This window comes from Engystomops pustulosus, chromosome 2 (assembly GCF_040894005.1).
Source record: "Engystomops pustulosus chromosome 2, aEngPut4.maternal, whole genome shotgun sequence".
NCBI lineage: Eukaryota > Metazoa > Chordata > Amphibia > Anura > Leptodactylidae > Engystomops > Engystomops pustulosus.
Window position 1 is genome coordinate 126,840,137 of NC_092412.1, and position 21,370 is coordinate 126,861,506.

Sequence of the window (21,370 nt, forward strand, 5' to 3'; positions counted from 1 at the left end):
TCATGATCCCTGATGAATGTATTCAGGAAACGCGTCGGATCAAATAAACTGTTTTTAGGAGAGCTAGTGGGGGATAGTTAATATATTAGAGTAGCACTATACAGTCCAGACATGCAAATACTCTAGGACTGATAGGTTGGCAACTCAGACTATCCAATCTTCCACAATTTCTAAGCCTCCTTTGCATATCTCCTTGGTCCCAGACTTATTTAGTGATTTCACATCTGTAGTCTGGGTTCTTTTTATTTCACCTATTTTGTACACTCAATGGTGTTAGGTTTACACAGTGGTTACACTATTTATGTATCGTGAATTACAACATTTTAATATTACTAATCGAATAAAGGTTACGTTTTAACCATTCAATACTCCCTACATTCCCCCCTCAGTGAAAAGTGTTCTTTAATAGGGAGGCTAATAACCATATATCCAGATTCAGTGAAACCAGTTCCTAGATGGCCCACAACTTGTGTTGGAGGATGAGGATGTGGACAACAGACCATCACAGGAAATCCACTGGCTTCCTGCTATGTGGAGGCTGACAAGGAGAGCAGCAGTAAGGGCATGGTGGAAGAAGATATGCTGATCTGATGACGATGTCCTAGATCCAAAATAGATCAGAAGCTGCGATAGTTTGGAGGAAGGGGTGGTGGTCCCAAAGCCATAGGTAGCCAGCAGAAGATGTAGAAGGGTGCAAAGGCAGCCCATAGCCACAATGTGACCTGCTGCTATCAACCATGCCAAGGGATGGGCACACAAATCCCAGAGGATGGCGTGGCATTTTTTCAAGCCATTTTCATAAAAACCATGTGTCGTTTGCACACTGTGCCGCCAGTCCCTGAAGCGAGCAACAAACACCAAGTGTATGACCAGGCACAAGGCAAAAAAAACATGGAAACACCTGTGGTCAAAATGCAAGAACTAACAAGGGAAACTACAAAACAAAAATTTGGGGATGGATAGTATCTTGTCCATAAAAATGAGAACATACACTAAGTTTATCTCACCTTTACCGTGGTGTTCAGAGCTGTTTTGACTTTTCCCACATTCATATTCTAGGGATGTTGAGAAAGGTGATTTTTGAGGAGATGTCACAAATGTCTTGGCTTCTGACTTAAAGAAAAAAAAGTATATATTGTGAAACAGCAAAGATATATACACAGGGATTGAGGAAGATGTAATAATGTATCTGCGCCATAAAAGTGTCTGGAATTGTCTGTTTTTGTGGAGCATAATGTATGCGGATAATTTATAAAGGGTTTTGTGCTAGAAAGAATGATTTCTTCCTACAATTCCGACTCGTCCCTCTTTTTTTGCTACAAATAGGCGTGGCCTATATTTTCCATATCATCTACCACATTTATGTGAAGTTTGTCTTCATTTTTAGGTTCTAATTTTGTTGCAAAACAGACCAGGAAAAAAATGGTCTTAAATCAAAATTTTAAAAAAAGGCGCAATCCATGTAAGATTTTGGCACACATCTCATTTGTGTCTGCATTTTTATGTCGCCTGACTGATTAGTTCCGTCTGTGCATTAATTACTTACAGCCGTGCTTTAATACATTGGTCTATGCTTTCCGTAGTCTGATCTCAGATGCTGACTGTCGAGGTTGCGATAGTATTAGTAAATCCCCCCTATTGTGAACTGTACTATACTTGTAAATGCACCAGTAGCATATGCAATGATGTAAGGTTGCTTTTATTGAAAAACACAAACAACATTCAAAAATAATAATTGATGTTAATCTGAACGCTGTTAGAAATATAGTTTTACTCTAGCATGTCTTATGTATAGCACATTCAAAAAAGACCTACAATGTATTTTAGTGTATTTTACCTTAGCTTCGCTTTCATCAAAGGAAGAGAGCAGGCCTTTTTCACCAGTACTATGTTTTGGAGGTTGTCCATCTATGATTACTGACTGAATCCCATATTTCACATTGTCAACTTTCATAGACAGGAAGCAAGCAAGTGGCAATTCTATAAATTAGAGCAAAAACATTAGTTTGTGGTTGTGAGAACACTTCAGTCTATGGTATTCATCAATCATTCATGTTCTCATTATTTATTTAACTAAAGAATACCAACACTACAACATGGTAAACCATCAAGAAGTACAGGTGAAATTCTCAACTACATTACACATTATTTAACCTGCATAGGGAACAACGTAAATGAAAAACAATTTAAAAAAGTAATAACTTTTGTCCATCTTGGAGCACACAAAAAATTAAAAAAAATAATCAAATAGACCTTTTTGCAGATGCAACATACCGTATATATACTTGAGTAAAAAATGTGCTGAAAACCCCTTACTCGGCTTATACTCCGGTCTATGAAAAAAAAAACCCTCTGTACTCACCTTTCTGAAGCCCCCCGCAGGTCCTCTTCTGTCTTCTGAAGCTCCAAATCTGTCTTGGTGTCTCTGCTGTGTCGCACACACCATGACGTCAGCCTCTTGCCGACATCATAGTGTATGCGCCACCATCGGCACTCACTATGATGTCAACAAGCGGCTGACGTCATGGTTTATGCGATCGCAGTGTGTGGGAAACCAGAGACAGAGATTCTGAAGACAGAAGAGGACCTGCTGGGGGCGTCAGAATGGTGACTACACTCTGTAGTACTGTGCTCTTGGGCCGCAGATTTCTTCATAGCCTTGATCACATCTGTGCCAAGCTCTACAGGCAGTTCTTTCGCCCACATGACACGTTGTGTTGGTCTGAAAAGCATTGTTGGCTGTGGGAACTTACATAGGCCAGGTTGGGAGTTTCATGTCCGGTCAAGTGATTTTAACACAAGTGGATTCCAAACAGAGGTGCAGAAACATCTGATATTGAACAGAAATTGAAGCCACCAGAGCTAAATAAAGTTCAGCCAAGAGTCTGATTACTTAACCCCTTAAGGACGCAGCCTGTTTGCAGGTTAAGGCTCGCAACTTTTTTTTGAAATTTGACCTGCGTCTCTTTATATGGTTATAACTTTTGAACACTGTTACTTATCAAAGCGATTCTGAGACTGTTTTTTCCCCACATGTTGTACTTCATTTTAGTGGTAAATTTTGGCTGATACGTTTTGCGTTTATTTACAAAAAAAAGAAAAAAAATGATGAATTTTTAGAAAAATTTGCCATTTTCGAAATTCAAAATCACCGCGTTTTCAGGCAGATAAATTTACCACCTAAATAACTTGCAGAATAACATTTCCCATTTGTCTACTTTACATTTTCATAATTTTTGAAATGTTTGGATAATTTATTTTGACGTCACGCGGCCTACAAATCGAATAGCGATTTTCCGTATTTTCGGAATTGACTATTTTGGGGATAAATACTGTTTGAAATCAAATTTTACATATTTAGCAACAAAACCCCCTATATAACCAACCCATTTTCAAATCTGCACCCCTCAAGCTATCAGAAACAGCATTTACAAAGATTGTTAACCCCTTGAGATCTTCATAGTAATTGAATCAAAATGGCGGTGAAATTTAGAATGGTCAAATTGTGCCGGTTATACGTTCGTTTAGCCCTAAAATTTACACATTTCCAAAAGATAAAAAGAGAAAACTCACCATAAAATTTGTTCTACAATTTCTCCTGAGTGCAGCGACCCCCCACATGTGGACATTACTTGTGTTATGGGGGCACAGCAAGGCGCAGAAGGGAAGGAGCACCCTGCAGCTGCCAGGATTTTAGTTTTCTGGTTGCCCCCTTTTGAAGGCTATAACATTTTCGCTTTTCCGTTATTTGGGCCATGTGACGGCATTTTTTTTGCGGGACGAGATGCTTTTTCCAGTGTTACCATTTTGGGGTTGGTATCACCTATTGTTGAAAATTTTGGAACTTTTTTTGAGGTCATGAGTAGAAAAGCATCAATTCTGTACTGGATTTTTTACTTTTTTTTTTTTTGTGTTCACCGTATAGCCTAATAATCCTGTTATCTTTATTCTATGGGTCGATACGATTACGGGGATACCAGACATGAATATTTTTTCTTATGTTTTACTAAATTTGCCAAATAAAACCCTAATGTGGGGAAAAATCTATCATTTTTGCATCGCCGTCTTCCAAGTGGCATAACATTGTTACGTTTTTGGCTACAGAGCTGGTTGATGGCTTGTTTTTTGCGGGACATGTTGTTTTTTGCAACAATATCATTCTGGAGTACATATGTTTTGTTGATCACTTTTTATTGCATTTTTAGTGGGATATAATAGGTAAAAATCATAATTTTTGGCGGTTTTTTAACGTTTTTTTTTTTACGGCGTTCATCATATGGGTTCAATAGTTATTTAGTTTTATTCTATGGATTGTTACGGACGCGGTGATACTATATATGTGGGGTTTGTGTTATGATTTAGACTTTTTTGAGTGTTATATGTCTCTTTATATGTTTTGGGGCTTAGGGGCATTTTTAGTGATTTATAAAGTAATTTTTTATTGAAAAACATTTTTTTTTACATTTTTTTACATGATCCACCATGGGATATGAATCATCTGATTGCTTGTTCTTGATAATACTCTGCAATACTAATGTATTGCAGGGTATTATCAGTGCCAGCCTATGCAGATGCATAGGCTGACACTTTGCCTTTAAGATGACGTCACAGACGCCATCTTAAAGGTAAACCCTCCAGGCTTCTCTGGGGTCCCGATCGGACCCCAGAGGTGCCAAAACAGCGATCGGCCCCCCCGAAAACAGTGCGGGGGGGCCGATCGTGGGGTAAAGACCCCCAGAAGGCATGTTAAATGCCGCGGGTGTTAGCCGGGGATGTCAACGGTAGATTACCGTTGAAATCCCGCGGCTAACGATGCCGGTTCGGCTGCTATACAGCGCTGAACCGGCATCGTCTCTGCGCAGTAGCTGTACTGCGCTGAGCGCTATTCGCGGGACTCAGCGCAGTACAGCTACGGCGCAGAGCGCTAAGGGGTTAATTTTGATACATTTCAGTGAACTACAGAAATTCTTCTTTCACATTCTCATAAAGGGATACCAAGTGCAGATTGATATTTTATTATCTTTAAATTAGCTCGAAGCAATAAAATAATAAGATGTAAAAAGAAAAAAGGGGAAAAGATGCAAAGACTTTTAAAATGTATAGTGCGGCAATGATTGCACCAGAACACATACATCAACTGAACACTATATAATCTTCTCACCGCTCTTGATGCTCTCCATACGAACTGGGAGACCAGCTTGTGCTGCAGCTATTAATTTCAATGCAATAAAGAACTGAGCTGGACCAAAGAAACCCACATGTTTTGCACCACACAGTTCTGTGATCTAAGAAGAGAAAACAATGGAATTACAAAGGGATTTTTTCAGTCAGTTATGCATCTTTTATATATTTTCTTTAATAATCTTTTAAAATATACTTCATTTAGGAAAGCAGCTTATCTATTTCTTGTTTCTGCACTTCCTTTGCAGTTAGAAGTGTGAAAATATTGGGAGCTCCATCCACATCAGACAGATAAGAAGACTAAAGATTAACTTTTTCATACCTGGAGAATATTTATTTGAAGATTCAGCTCTCTGAAGTCTCTTTCCCATAAACCATGTTGAAAATCATACAACTTTGATCAGATAAACAACTTCCTTGAAACTCACATCCTAGTGCTATCAGTTTATTTTTCACACACCCATAGAATTCTTTGGGCATTTTTTTCCTCAAGCTTGCATCAAAGTAGGACATGCTCTACTTTGGACACATCACAACACACACGCACAGTGAGGAAAAAATGCATTTCTGAATAAAGAAATATACCAGCTATTCATTAGATCCCAATGCGATGACGCATTACAAGAAAAACGCTTTTGTGCAAGAGGCCTTTGTATATTACACTGTCTGTAAAGAGTTAAGTAATTAGACACTTTACCATGCTTCTGTATTACTTATCTTTCATTGGTGTATGGAGATAGAATGCTGCTTTACAGAAACTGCTTAAAGGACATCTACCACCATTATCAATAATTGTAAACCAAGCACGCTTATGACAGGAGCAGCTCTTCTTTTATCTTTTTATGCCCCTGTTTTTACAAAAAATGCAAATGAACCTGAGGGGCTCTGACACTATAGGTGTTATTGAAGCCTGGACCCCTCAGACTCATTTGCATAATTGTAAAGCCTTTTTTTCTTAAAACAAGCTCATAGAAAGCACACAGGAACATATTTCTTTGATAAAGTATATTACAAAGTTCATCACCTACGCTACAGATTTTGTCAAAATTATAGTTATGTATTAAGTAGCGAATAACAGTCAAAGGAAATAAGAGAAGTAGGAGGGATTTACTTTCCGACAATTATATCTTCACATCAGTTACCTAGGCCATAGCTCCTAAACAACTTATTTGGGAGCCACATATGCTGCTGCAGATAGCACAAGTACTTCCAGGGCTATCTTAGCATTTCTAACAATTTCTATTACCGTCCAAATAATTTTGCTGAATGTAACATTAGACATTTTGTAGACTTTTTGTGGTCAAACGGAATTTATTCATTTTTAAAAACAAAAATACAAGACAATAAGGGTGTGCCTCAATAACTGAGACCTTAGGAACAAATTAAAGCCTGCCAAAAATATATTCCACATCAGGTACCAACTTAGTCCTCATTAGCAGTAGAAATTTCTGCATCCTGCAGATAGCAGTAAGGCATAGAGATAAAGCCGCTAGTGTCTCCCTTTTAGACCCCCATTTCAACCACTAAATTGTGTGCAGCTTTCAGCAGTGGCTTGGAATGGTCCGGTACCTATATGGCATGCCTAACTTGGGGAAACTGAAGTGGCATGGCCAACCCCTTATGTAATTGGTCTCATAGAGTTCCAATTAAAGAGCTGAATCATGTTGGTCACATAGGGTCTGCTCAAAGTATCCCTCCATTGGCTAAATGTGTTTTTCTTCCACCACAGCTTATAAATACCCCCTCCCCCTGGTAGATTGGATGACAAATAATATAACTAGGGATTTGACAAAGCCAACCTACCATCATCTTTAGATCTTTGAAGAATGACCAGCAGGTTACATGCATACAAGGCTACTTTTTATTGAAGGGCCCATACTGAAACCCCTTCACAGCAGAAAACAATCACAGGGCAGCACAGGAATTCTATGAAAATTACAAATAACAAACATCACATCAGGTACCCCTGGCATGTCCCCCATGTATGGGCAAAGAAGAGGAGGGGAGGGAGTTCACCTGTTGCTGGGCTGTGGGGAAGAAGTAAAGTAGATCGACCCAGGCAAAAATGTAGGACCAAAACCCAATCTGTGGAGCACCACCCAATGATAGGGTCATCCCACAATGCCCAATGCTTTGACATTAAGGTGCAGAATACAAATGAGCTAACCCAATGGTCCGGTTTGGCATCAAGGTCGGGCGTCTGATCGCAATATACTGGGTGTCCCCCTGGCCAATCATAGTCATGGTTAGTTGCTTGGAGCATCAATTTGCTGGATTGGCTGTTCAGCCACCAATAAGGCAATATTTCTGGGTCAAGCAGCAGAATCCGAACACCAAACCTGACCATAGAATATGCTCATCTCATGTGTAGTACCTATGCAGCAGAATATCAATAATATTATTATAATCACCAAATAAAAGCAGCAGGAAGAAAGCACTTTCTTAAAAACTGTTGGTAAGTATGGTGGAGGGAGATACACTGCAGTAATGATGAGCAAATTATTATACAATCCCCCACAAACTGCCCTTCCTAATCCAGGACAGACTGGTGACAAATAAACGGTATGCTGTTTATGAAAAGGAACACCAACATCCAGCAAGTAAGAGGGCATAGAGCATAGGGATCTGTTAACCCCAGAGGTCATGTGAGTTTTCTGAAGACAGCAAATCACTGGAGTGTTTAATAATGTCCAGCACCACTCTCTGCTTGACTGCTAAACTGTATTAAATTATCCATGCATAAATGATCAATGCCAAATCTCAATCAAGCATCAATTACCATATATACTCGAGTATAAGCCTAGTTTTTCAGCACAAAAAATGTGCTGCAAACCCAAACTCGGCTTATACTCAAGTAAAAAAAATATATATATCAAAACTCACCTTTCTGGCTTCCCCCGCTGCTGGCTATATAGTGGGGGATATAGCTGGCAGGCTATATACCATGGGGCAGGGTCCGGCAGATTATATACTGGGGAGGCTGTGACCAATGCATTTTCCACCCCCGGCTTATACTTGAGTCAATAGGTTTTCCCAGGTTTTTGTGGTAAAATTAGGGGCCTCGGCTTTTACTTGGGTCGGTTTATACTCGAGTATATACGATATGTCTATTCTGCAACTAACATGTAAAAACACGGTATCCACTATCTAGGTCAGTATGACAAACAACTTATTCAAGTGCCAGGTGCAGTGCAATCTTTTGGGACAGCTGTTTTATAGCAGCTTCCTTTTTGTAGAAGAATATTTATGTCTGTGTTCCTGACAATGCTGCTCACTTCCTATACTTATACATTAGGACAGATTAAGGTTTTCTCATTGTTAAAAGTTTCACAATCATAACTGTGAAATGTAGGAATATATACTGTTTTCAGTGTTATAGTGGATGGCTATGTGTGCACACCACACATGTCATGTATGTACCTTTTTGGGATTAGGTTTCATTCATTCAGTAGGATTTATATTCAATGCAGTCAAGCCCACAGAAGTGAAGAAAACTTTTCCTTGAAAGTCCACAAAGATCTATCCCAAATTGTGCTGTTCACATGAAAAAAAGAACAGGAATGCCAAAGAAGAATCATGTACAATTTAAGTGCTACAAGTATGCACGGAGAGTTTATAAAACTGAATGTAAAAAATTCTATATAGTAATAAAAAATAAATTTTTGGGACAGGCTATACAAAGATGTAATGCTTTACTCTAAAAATAACATAAAGTAACATTTTTGTGACTATCGCAGAACATAGTAATACATGTGCATCTCCACTTGTGTCTATAGCTTTTAACTAGAGCACAGTGTATAGTAGTTGTAGTGAATGTACAGTAAGTGTGAATTGTTGGTGGCAGATACAATTTTTTTCACACATTGATTTCCCCTGTCTTCCCCCCTTCATGCTCAGTACTTCCCCCTCCATCTGCCTGAGTAATATAACACAGTGGGAGGGGTAACAGTATAATAGCCTGGGAAGCTATAGCACGGCACCAGAGGGAAGCATTGGTGCTGCGTGGGCAGGGGGGAGGGTTATACAGTATTAGCATGTAGGAAGTAGGGTATTGATGAAATTCAAGGCAATTAATAATAACCCAGACGATCCACTATTTGAGACTTTGAATCCTAGGAAAAGCTTGTTTAGTGGAAGATATCTTCAAATGATCTATATGGGGGAGAAGATGGAGACATGAGGTGAGGGAGCAGAGCAGTGCAGTTATTGGGGCAGATTTACTTACCCGGTCCTGTCGCGATCCCCGAGGTGCATTGTCCAATGAGGATGAGGTCCGGCGCGATTCTTCAAGATCGTGCGTCCATTTTCCTGCATCTGTCACTTCCCCACTCAGGTCTACTGGAGTTCACCTTCTTCCCGGTGTATGTGAGTGCATTTTCTTACAACACAATTTGAATTGTAAATCCCGCGCTTAGTCCGAATCAGTCGGGCTGTCCGTCGGCCACGCCACCAGATTTGTGTCGCATGCAAGTCAGCGTGATTGCACTAAAATCCGTTCACGTGCGCCAAAAACCCCACTTAAATGCGATGCAAATCGGAAATAGCCGGGAAACCCAGCGAAAATGCGCCGTGCGGACCCTTAGTAGATAAGCTCCATTGTGTGTTGTAAGCGAGTCTAAACAGGTGGGTTTTCAGATTACATTTGAAGGTTTGGAAAGTGGGGAGAGTCTGACACATTTTGGTAGAGCGTTCCAGAGTATGGGAGATGCATGGGAGAAGTCCTGGATGTGGTTGTGAGAAGAGCCAATGGTAATAGAGTGAAGCTAAAGGTTCTGTGAGGAAAGAAGACTAAGTTTGGAAAGTTATTGGCTGATTAGTTCAGAGCTATATGGAGGGAACAGGTTGTGTACAGCTTTGTAACTTATGGTTAGTATTTTAAATTGTATTCGCTGTGCAATGGGTAACCAGTGGAAAAACTGGCAGAGAGGAGAGGCAGAGGAGAATCAAGGAGACAGATGGATTAGCTGGCAGCAGAGATAAGAATAGATAGGAGGGGCGTTAGAGATTTAGCTGGGAGTGGGAGACCAAAAAGAAGAATGTTTCAGTCACCCAAGTGGGAGATGATGGGGCATGGACATGGCCGATGCCAGCACCCAGCTTACCTGGGCAAGTGCCGGAGCCCCAGAGCTGCCAGAGGGGCCCACGGCACACGCTGGCCAGATCACAAAACTCAATTACATCGGCTTCCTTGTGTCGCCGATGTAATTGAGAGCCGGCGCGGGTGACGGCGGGGGGGCCATCGGAGGACTTGAGTGAGAGACTTGCAGAGCGTCTGTGCTCACTGTGCAGGACACTGGCCGGTGGCGTCATGACCTCACGCCGCCAGGGTCCCTGCTGCTGCACAGTAGATGCTGCAGATCGTGGCCCCAGAAGAGGTGAAGATGGAGCCCTGGACCTGCATTGCTTGAGGTAAGTTAACGTTTATTATTTTTGTATTGGCCACTATAAGGTGCTTAATGTGCATTTAACTAATTAATGGGGCAGGGGGTTGTACATACCCAATTATTGGACCCTGTTACAGTTAAAAGTGATTGTATATAAATTTATGGAGCAACTGTATATTAACCCCTATAGGACGCAGTGATTTTCTGGTCATTTTTTCGCTTCCCACCATCTCAAATCTATAACGTTTTCATGTTTCCGTGTACAGAGCTGTGTCGGGGCTTTTTTTCTGCATAACACGATGCATGGGAGAAGTCCTGGATGTGGTTGTGAGAAGAGCCAATGGTAATAGAGTGAAGCTAAAGGTTCTGTGAGGAAAGAAGACTAAGTTTGGAAAGTTATTGGCTGATTAGTTCAGAGCTATAAGGAGGGGACAGGTTGTGTACAGCTTTGTAACTTATGGTTAGTATTTTAAATTGGATTCGCTGTGCAATGGGTAACCAGTGGAAAAACTGGCAGAGAGGAGAGGCAGAGGAGAATCAAGAAGACAGATGGATTAGCTGGCAGCAGAGATAAGAATAGATAGGAGGGGCGTTAGAGATTTAGCTGGGAGACCAAAAAGAAGAATGTTTCAGTCACCCAAGTGGGAGATGATGGGGCATGGACATGTGCCGGGGCCCCAGAGCTGCCAGAGGGGCCCACGGCACACGCTGGCCAGATCACAAAACTCAATTACATCGGCTTCCTTGTGTCGCCGATGTAATTGAGAGCCGGCGGGGGGGCCATCGGAGGACTTGAGTGAGAGACTTGCAGAGCGTCTGTGCTCACTGTGCAGGACACTGGCCGGTGACGTCATGACCTCACGCCACCAGGGTCCCTGCTGCTGCACAGTAGATGCTGCGGATCGTGGCCCCAGAAGAGGTGAAGATGGAGCCCTGGACCTGCATTGCTTGAGGTAAGTTAACGTTTATTATTTTTGTATTGGCCACTATAAGGTGCTTAATGTGCATTTAACTAATTAATGGGGCAGGGGGTTGTACATACCCAATTATTGGACCCTGTTACAGTTAAAAGTGATTGTATATAAATTTATGGAGCAACTGTATATTAACCCCTATAAGACGCAGTGATTTTCTGGTCATTTTTTCGCTTCCCACCATCTAAAATCTATAACGTTTTCATGTTTCCGTGTACAGAGCTGTGTCGGGGCTTTTTTTCTGCATAACGTTATTTATTATTCCGTGCCATGTACTGGGAAGCTGGAAAAAATTCCAAACCTGGGGAAATTGGCAAAAAACGCATTTGTGTCACTTTATTGTGGGCTCAGTTTTTACCATATATGTAGGTTTTATTGTATTTTAATACATTTTGAAAAATTAAAACTTTTTCATACTATGGTGTAGGAGCTGTGTGTGGTGTCATTTTTTGTGAGATGAGCTGAAGTTTTCATTGCTACCATTTTGAGGACTGTGCGACTTTTTAAACACTTTTTATAAAAAAAAATGTATGTGTTGAAAAATGGTGTAAAGGTGGCGTTTTGGATAATTAGGCGCTATCTTCCATTATGGGCTTCACTGTCAGGAATAACCGGTTTTATATTTTGATCAGGCATTTTGAGACACTGTGATGCCTGTTTTTGTGGTTTTTACAGTTTTTTTACTGTTTATTTAGTTGTATATTGTAGGGAAAGACTTATTGAATTCCTATTTTTTTTTTAGTTTTTTTTTACCATTTTTTTAGATCCCTAGGGTAATTTAACCCTAGATGGCCTGATCGTCCTACCATATAGCGCAAAACTAAAGAATTGCAGTATATGGCATTTTGACATAGGATTTGTTACAATGTGTACATGTACATTGTAGAGCGCTAAGAGGTTCATTCTTGGAGCAGCTGTCTATTCATTAAATTCTGTGTTTTTAATGCCGCCATATGAGTTTACTGCTAATGGGGCCCACTAAGGCTCTGTCGCCCGGGGGCCCACTGAATCCTGGAGCCGGCCCTGGGCATGGACTAGTAATTGTGTAGATTCTGGATTGAGGAAGGGTCGGATGTGAGAGATGTTCTTGAGGCTTAAAGGATAAGGCAGAATCAAAAATCACTACAAGGCAACAGACTTAAGGGCCCGGGCAAAAAGTGGAGCCATGAATTGTGACGATTAGGTCTGGTTGGAGGGATGTGTTAAGTGGAGGAAAGTTTGTGAGTTCTCTTTTGTCCATGTTAAGTTTTAGAAAACAGGAAGAGAAGAAGGAGGATATGGCTTATAGACCTTCTGGAATTCTGTCTAGGAGAGACAAGATATCTGGACCAGAAATATAGATCTGTGTGTCATCTTCATAGGAATGGTATTGAAAGCCATGGGACTCAATTAGATGTCCTAGGAGAGAGGTGTAGATAGTGAAGAGTAGGGGTCGGAGGACAGAACATGGAGGGGCAAAACAGAGAGGGGGCAAGGTGAAGAGGTAGTTTAAGAGTGATAGACACTGAATGTCCGGCTGGAGAGATATGAGGAGATCCAGAAGAGGACCATCTCAGTGTCTGCAGGTGGAGAGAATGGTCAACAGTGTCAAAGGCAGAGGGCAGATCTAGAAGGAGTAGAACAGAGTATTCTGTTCAGACTATTCATAATGATATACTCTGGTCATTTTGTAAACTGCTGTTTTAGTGGCATGGTGTACCCCTTACTTACAGTTAATTAAAAGGACATCTACCAACAGAATACCTGATGGTAGATGCTTATACTCACCTAACCGTTCCATGCCAATGTGAAGTAATATTGTTTAAGTATGTCTAAGTACAGTGTTTCTGAGAAATGAGGCTATAAAAAATATGTAAATGAGCCTGAGGCGCTCTGCTGAGTGCCTCTTGGCTCCTCCAATTATTATTTATTCATGGCTTCTGGCTTGGCTGGCTTCTGAGCTCTGAAGTTCTCACACTGTGTGTGATCATAGCGTTACATCTATATGCTCTGCAGTGATCGCGCATAGTGCAAGAATTGCAGAGCGAGAGCCATGCCGTCACAGCTACTCTGACAGCTGTATAGGCGGAGCCAGCCAGGAGGCATGAACAATTAATAATTGAAGGAGCCAAGAGGTGCTCAGCCGAGCGCTTCAGGCTCAATTACATATTTTTTAAAAGCCTTATTTCTTGGAAACTCTGCACTTAGACATACTAAAAGAAGATTACTGCACATCAGCACATGACAGGGAGGTGAGTATAAGCATCTACCATCAGGTATTCTGATGGTAGATGTCCTTTAACTGTGTTGGGCTTCTCTACTCACATTCCTCTCCTGCTAATCTGAATGTCAGGGAAACAATCCAATCACTTTCTGGACAGATAATCTGATACATATAAAATGTTTGCCTGCTATTTCCTCCTCGCTTTATGATAAGTACTATTTGGAGCTAGCTGGAATTTATCTATAACCCTTACAGTCTATCTGTTTTTTGCCTATTGATTCTAGACTACAATTTTTTCTTGGTTCTGACCATTATTTGTCAACTACTTGTTTACATTTTTATTGTTCAGTCTTTGTGTCTGTATTCGCACTTTGTCGTTGGGACTAGTTGCTGCTTAGGGTAGGCTAAGCAATTAGATAGGGACAGCTGGGAAGGGGATTTAAAGGGGTTTTCCCACAAAGCAAAGTTAGGCCCTATCCACGGGATCAGATGATCAGTGCCGAGACCCCCGCAGATCGTGAGAACGCTGGCGGAGATCGGTGAGCGCAGTTCTCAGCAATTTCCGTAAGCTCCATAGAGATTAATGGAGCAGAACGGTCATGCGCGGCCGTCTGCTTCATAAGTCTGTGGAGCGGTGAGGAGTTGGTCATACCCCCAGTTCTCGCGATCTGCGGGGGTCTCAGCACTGAGACCCCCACTGATCAGCAAGTTAGGCCCTATCCCGTGGATGGGGCCTAACTTTGCTTCATGGGAAAACCCCTTTTAGTCTTAGGGCTCACTGTCCTTGTCTGTCCTTCCAAGCCGTTCCTTTACAGCAACATAACAGTATAGCAAGCCATGAATATTTAAAAATTTCAGGTGACCACCATCCCTGATCTCGTGAACCGGGAGGGGGGGGGAGTTGGCAGGCCTGGTGTCCGAGCTGGCAAACCAGGTCCATGTGTTCTCAACATCAGGCTGAAGCTACTGCGACACCTCCTGCTATCCAACAGCCTCCAGTTCCTTGAGAAAACAAGGTGAAGATGCTGCCCCTGGATCATTTCTCAGGTGACCATGAGAAGTTTGAGAGCTTCCGGGAGTCTTGTATGTTGTATTTTCGAGTGAATCTCTTTGCCTTTCAAGCCAGTTAAAGATGCCTGTGTTGGCCATCCCAATCCCAGTTCCTCACAACAAACCATGGCTCTGGCAGTCCGAATTGACTGACATAGATGTAAAGCTAGAAAAGATCCTGATCATTCTTCTGTGTTACCCTGACTATCTCCTAGCAAATCTATCCATCCTCTGAACAAGAACCAATGTAATGTAACTAGGTACTATGGATGCTAAATCCAGTAGAGAATATTGGCCCAAGAATTCCCTATGTCTACATTGGAATAAACCAGGCCACTTCCTACAGAACTGCTCTACCTAACCAGTGGTGTAACTACCGTGGTAGCAGACGTAGCAGGTGCTATGGGGCCCCGCCTCTCAGAGGGCCCGCATCCGACCTGCCAGACGAACTAAAGAATGGATGATGTGCTGTTGATTAACACATGCCTGCACAGAACATTTTACTTAGTATAGAACTTTATTCTGAGCTGCTGCTCAGAGAAGAAATGCCGGGAAAGGGGAGGGGCAGAGGACAGCAGTGGTAGGAGAAGACACTTCAGGTACCATCCTGTCATGTCAACGGACTGCATTTTTATGTGGCCTTCTGACTCCCGTCCTGGGAGCAGGTCTCCTGAGTATGGCAGTATGGCAGGAGATCCAAAGAGCAGATAAATCCGTCAAGACAGAGTTCTAGTGACAACCACTACCTGCCTTATGCTTCTAACTGAACAATATCTCTTGGAATGTAAGCAGCTCCAGTAACTGTGAGAAGACTGCTGGACGCTGCCTCCAGGGAATAAATGTATGTGTGCAGGGTACATAAATGTGTGTGTATAATGTATATAAGTGTAATGAGTGTATAATGTGTATGTATGAGTTTGTAATGAGTGCCCACGTCTCGGCCTTAGCCTATCCGCGTTCCTGCTCCAGCAGCCAGATGCGGGCGCCCCTGCCTCTGGTCCCAGGTATCGGCTTACGTCATCGTCCACAGTGGTACAAAGGATCCACTACCACTGACCCTGACAATAATATGTGTGTATCAGTGTAAAATGTGTGTAATGAGTGTAAAATGTGTGTATGAGTGTGTAATAAATGTATGATGTGTGTAATGTATAAATGAGTATATAACGTGTGTGTAATGAGTGTATAATATATATATATATATATGGTAATGAGTGTATAATGTATATATCAGTGTATAGTGTGTATAATGTATGTGTATAAGTGTATTATATGTGGGTATCAGTGTAAAATGTGTGTAATGATTGTATAATGTATATAATGAGTATATAATGTGTATATATGAATTTACAACTTGTGTGTACGATGTATATATGACTGTACAATGTGTATATAAGAGTGTTTAATGTGTATATCAGTGTATGCATGTTTATATATGAGCATATGATTGTATGTGTATATGACTTTATGCATGAGTTTATATATGAGTGTATTATGTATGTATTAATATGCACCTATAAATGTGTATGTATACATGTATATATGCGTTTATAAATGTATTCAACTGATATTATGTATATAACTGAGTAAATGTGTGTATATGAATATAAAATTTATTTGTATCAGTATATAACTGTATGTGTATGAGGGTTATAAATATATGTATATGAGTTCATAAATCTACATGCATCAAAATATAAAGGTATCTATATAAATAGGCCTATGAATGAAAAAATCTATCATACATATATCTAACATTTTCTGCCAAAACCTTAAAATACATTTGAAATCAAATTTTATAGGGCTTTTACAGTTGCAGAATATTAACAGTCTTTCTGTAGTATAGGTTAGTATTGAGGATGTGACCCCTGTGCAGTTGCCCTTAACCACCACTACACAATGGGCAGCGCTATTTATTTCTCTGCCTTGTGTGTAGTAAAGCTGCGTGAAGCTGCTCTCCTCTGATCAGGGATGGAGCCAGGTGTCACATACCCATCATCTCTCATAAATAATGTATCCTACTGAAAGGCTGCAAGATTCTGTAAAACTTGACTTCAAATGTATTTTAAAAGGAACCTGTCAGTAGGATTTCACATATCAGGTTAATGACAGCTGCTGTAGGTCCCATTATACACAACACAAACATGTATTTGAATATATCTGCTGGTTTGTTTTTGAGAAATCACATACCGTATATACTCGTGTATAAGCCGAGATTTTCAGCACAAAAAATGTGCTGAAAAACCTCGGCTCGGCTTATACACAAGTCAATGATAAAAATAAATACATTAATACTCACCCTCCGGTGTCCCCGATGTTCCTGGCGGCTCCCGGCGGCTCCCGATCCCTGTCGCGGCTCCCGGCGGCTTCTTCACTGTTCACTGGCCGGGAGATCGCGCTGGCCGTCGCACACTGTGATGCGACGCTGTCGCTGCGGATGACGTCATCAGCGGCGACAGCGGGTGTGACGGAAATCGGGGGGCGTGGCCGAACGAAAACCTGACGGATTCGGAAAAACCGCCGTATTTTAAAAAAAAATCTGTCACGGAGCTTGCACTTACCTTCACTCAGCCCGAGCCGGTGAACTCCAGCGTGTTCCAGATGCTTTTCAGCGCAGCAGCGCCACCTGGTGGACAGCGGAGGAACTATCTTAATAAATCCCGTCCGGACCCGAATCCAGCGCAGAGAACGCGCCGCTGGATCGCGAATGGACCGGGTAAGTAAATCTGCCCCATAATGTTTACAGGGCAACCACTCAGGTATCTATTACCAAAGTTTTGCTACCAGTTTCTTTATTCTTTGGGAATAAATCTGTTTTTGAGCAAACCCTGATAGATTCTCCTATTATTTATTACTATTTTTTTTTTATTTCTTTAAGCATACGGCCAGGATTTAGTGGAGTTGGATCTTCATTGCCTGGGTTCATAGTGGATTCTACCCCATTGATAGCGGATGGAATCCATTTTGAAACCCCTTAGGAACACATACAGCTTGGCTCATTTCAAATAGAGTTTGTCACAAAAAATTGTTCTCAGGCATTATTTTCGGCCTTCCTTTGTTAGGTATGTATAATCTAGTCTTTGATTGAATCACAGTGGAGTTAGTTAAATGTAGAATAAGTGTCAAATGGAGAATAGGGGTAGTGGGCTCATATACCATATAGAATATTGTTCTGTTTCTTAAAACGTAAAGGCAGATGCTATCTCATAGCCTTTGTACCAGCAGTGTCCTCTGATGATGTGATTGCTAGCCACTTCCATCACAATCTCTAAAGATCTAGAGCCCAGAAACACTTCTCCAAATAAATTGTTTGCACCGCACAATCTCCAGTTCTGGATACTAAAAGAAATTTATTGCTCTGTATAGCGGGGCATTCTGACATTGCTAGTACCAAATACCTATTGGCTCGGTCCTATTGGTGGCCCTTGTGGTCATGTGTGTTCATGATTTTGGTTACAAAAGGGGCTCCGTCACTCACTTCTTCTGGGCCGTGCATCTGTATTGATAATTTGGAACAAATTTATAAAATGTGTCAATTTTTGCCTCTCAGAAAACTTCCTAGTGCCAAATCCTTGATATAAACCATATATTTCAGAAAATACAGTAACTGATTTGTGGTACAGTTTGTTTGGAGAGAATTTTGTGGGTTGTTGGGGATCACATCTAGTAAACCCTTTAAAATATTGCTGTTCTTCTGTAAGTCTAGGTTTAATCAAAGGTTCTCCTCTTGCTGAGATATAAAGGCAATGATTGTGGAAAGTTAGGGCCAAGGATCAAATTTGGCTACAGCCCAAGATAGACCACACCATCAGCCTTATTAAAACATTCTTCTGGTCCTGATATGTTTTGGGAAAGTGGATGTAGTTGTCTACTGAGAACCTGCACTTCACGGTTCCATCTGGGAAATTTGCTTCATGTTACATTGGTCTGTACCCAATAACCGACATCATTAATCCATTCTCATCCAGAATACAGCTGCCTGCCATGTTCTATATACATATTGTATTTCATAGATTCTTTCTAAAAAAAAAATAAGTATATTCTGCCTGTTACCAGTGTCAAATCTGCCAGCTCCAGCTGTGGTCCAGGGTGAACTCGAATTCTAAGTTGAAACAATTCTGGATTCCTGTCTAGTCCAGAACTCCATCCAGTGTCTTTTTTCTTTAGAAGGTCTATGGTCCTGAGGAGCGGACATGGGTCAAGACCTCCATGTTCCACGTCTCCTCAAATTTTACAATTGCCAGAACCCTTTTAAGCCTGATAGGACCAATGGGGGTCTAGTGGCCCCTCATAAAAGGGGGGTATTGTAACATTTGTACTCATTCAGGCTTCAAAATTCTCTTCTGAAGATGCAGCAGAAGATGTACTGCTGATTATAATTTTCAATTTAGTCTGCATTCTATCCTGCACTAATGTCACTAATAACACTGCCTTATTCCACTCCAGGGTGTTTTGATTGATTTCCATCACATCTATTTTTCTCCCACTGACTTGTGGGTTACAATGCCTAGCCTAGCTGTGATGGACAGGTGCCTTCTCCACTCACATTCCTCTCCTGCTAGTCTGGTCCAATGTACTATGCACAGATGTTATGTGTGACACATTGCTAAATATCCCCCAATGTGACTAACTGGAGGGCCTGTGACAGATGTATAGGTTGCTGTTTTTAAAGATAAATGGGCAATTGCCCTGGTCTTTGAGTATATATCCCTAGAACTATGGCTACATCTCCAGTAGAAGTATGTAAATAGCAGGAGAAGTTAAGAAGAGAAATATGCAGTAGGTTTACTGCTGCTGATACCAAATGCCCTACTTCTCTAGATGTTCACTGTTGTCATATATTCCATAAAATTGTAGAGAATAAATGGATGGTGCCTTTTAATTTCCTCTTAAATATTTGCTCCTCTATTTAACATGTATAGTATAATGATTTGGGTTATTATTATAAATATATGGTGCCTGGGACATGCCTAATAAATGATACCTAAGACATGTCTGATGACCATCTATTGGCATCAAAGTGAATAAAGGTATGCCACTTGGAGTGAACCCCAACTAAATATTAGAAAATCACCTCAACAAATTTCAGGTCAGAAAAACACAAAGATGTATTTTCTACAAGCACTGTGAAATGATTTGGGTCCAGAAATTAGGCCACAAATAGATTTAAATCCCAGCTATTTGCAAGAAGAAGCTCACAGATCAAAATAAAAAAAATGTAGAACCTGATGTTCTTTCACTACTTCCAACAGAATTTTACAAGCTCATTTTTATCAACAGTATCTACTGTTCACAATCATGAAACCCATATGGAACTGCAGTTAGTAAGTTCCCACAGAGGGGTTTTAGATAATATTTGTTTATATAAGCCTTATCCTTGAGATGTGGCCTCTACACTTCATAAAGACAACCAAAGAGCTCTCAAAACAGTCCTAAAATAACACTACAAACAGAGAAAGCTCATTTGACTTATAACAGAGCCCCCGGGAGAATCTCCATGAAAAGTGTATTCTTCACTTCATGCCAGGCACATGGTTGAAAATTGCGTAGTAGCCGAGCCTGATATTGCAGCTGAATCCCCTTCTTAATTGGTCCTGGAATGACCAATGACATTTATGGGCCAAAAGAAGAGAACACGGCAATATATGTTCCATTCACTGGACAACAGGTTTATTTTGCTTCTTGTTAAAGCTGGATTCACATGACATGAGGACGAAGACGGTCTGCTGACGATGCGTTTCCCCCAGTAATACACCTATGTTCTCCATTTTTGCGATCCATGTGTCTTCAATATTTATGAGCCGCAAAAATGGTCAACATGTCATCAGTATTTGCGTATCTGCCAAAAACAGAACAGAAGGCTGGTAGTATGTACAACACAGGCTAAGGACAGCTGCTACAACAAGCACCGATGGGAGGCTCTGTGGACTCCCTGCCTTTTATCCATGCTGTCCCTGTCTATTGTGAGCTGTTAGAGTTAACAGAACTGCCTCGCTCTCCCATAAAAAGAGCCTATTAAATAGGTAAGTGTATTGCAACTCACAGGTCAGACAAAGAGAAGCAGCCAAGAGGCTTGGGTCACTCTTTAGGACATGCACAGTTCCACAGCTCTACTTGGATAATTTGACAAACTGGACAAGTATTAGTTTTGTACCTAAAAAATCTGGCCATTTTTGAAAGCAAACCAAAAAGCTATTGGGAATAAAGTGTACTTCAACTTTTCTGCACTAAATGACAAATGCTATGTGTGTAGGAAAACCAACACTACACATGACCGAAAACACTGTGACACTTAGTGGTGGCAGCAGCACGCTGTGGGGATGCTTTTCTACAGCAGGGACTGGAAAACGAATCAGAGTTAAAGAGCAAATATTTGATATTGTTTGTGTAAGGAAAAGTTATACAATTTCCAATATACTTTTATCAATTCCTCACAGTCCACTAGATCTCTGCTTGCTGTCAATCAATAGGAAGCTTCTTTGTTTACCTTTAGTGGATAAAAAGCTCTCCATGTGATGTGATGGACATGCTTGTGCACAAACCGTTATTATCACAGAGAGTAATAGGAGATGTGTGAT

The 21,370-nt window shown here is 41.0% G+C and overlaps 1 protein-coding gene across 3 annotated transcripts in view; it reads right to left on the reverse strand.

Annotated features, from left to right (window-relative positions):
- The window catches only part of REPS2 (RALBP1 associated Eps domain containing 2), a 175,673-nt gene that overhangs the window by 87,628 nt on the left and 66,675 nt on the right, over positions 1-21,370 (reverse strand). For all 3 annotated transcript variants that reach the window (XM_072136315.1, XM_072136314.1, XM_072136316.1), the window contains 3 exons: positions 5,162-5,285; positions 1,838-1,980; positions 1,008-1,113 (listed from right to left, as the gene is read on the reverse strand). In XM_072136315.1, the coding sequence (XP_071992416.1) occupies positions 1,008-1,113; positions 1,838-1,980; positions 5,162-5,285 (373 nt within the window). The remainder of the gene's footprint in view (positions 1-1,007; positions 1,114-1,837; positions 1,981-5,161; positions 5,286-21,370) is intronic.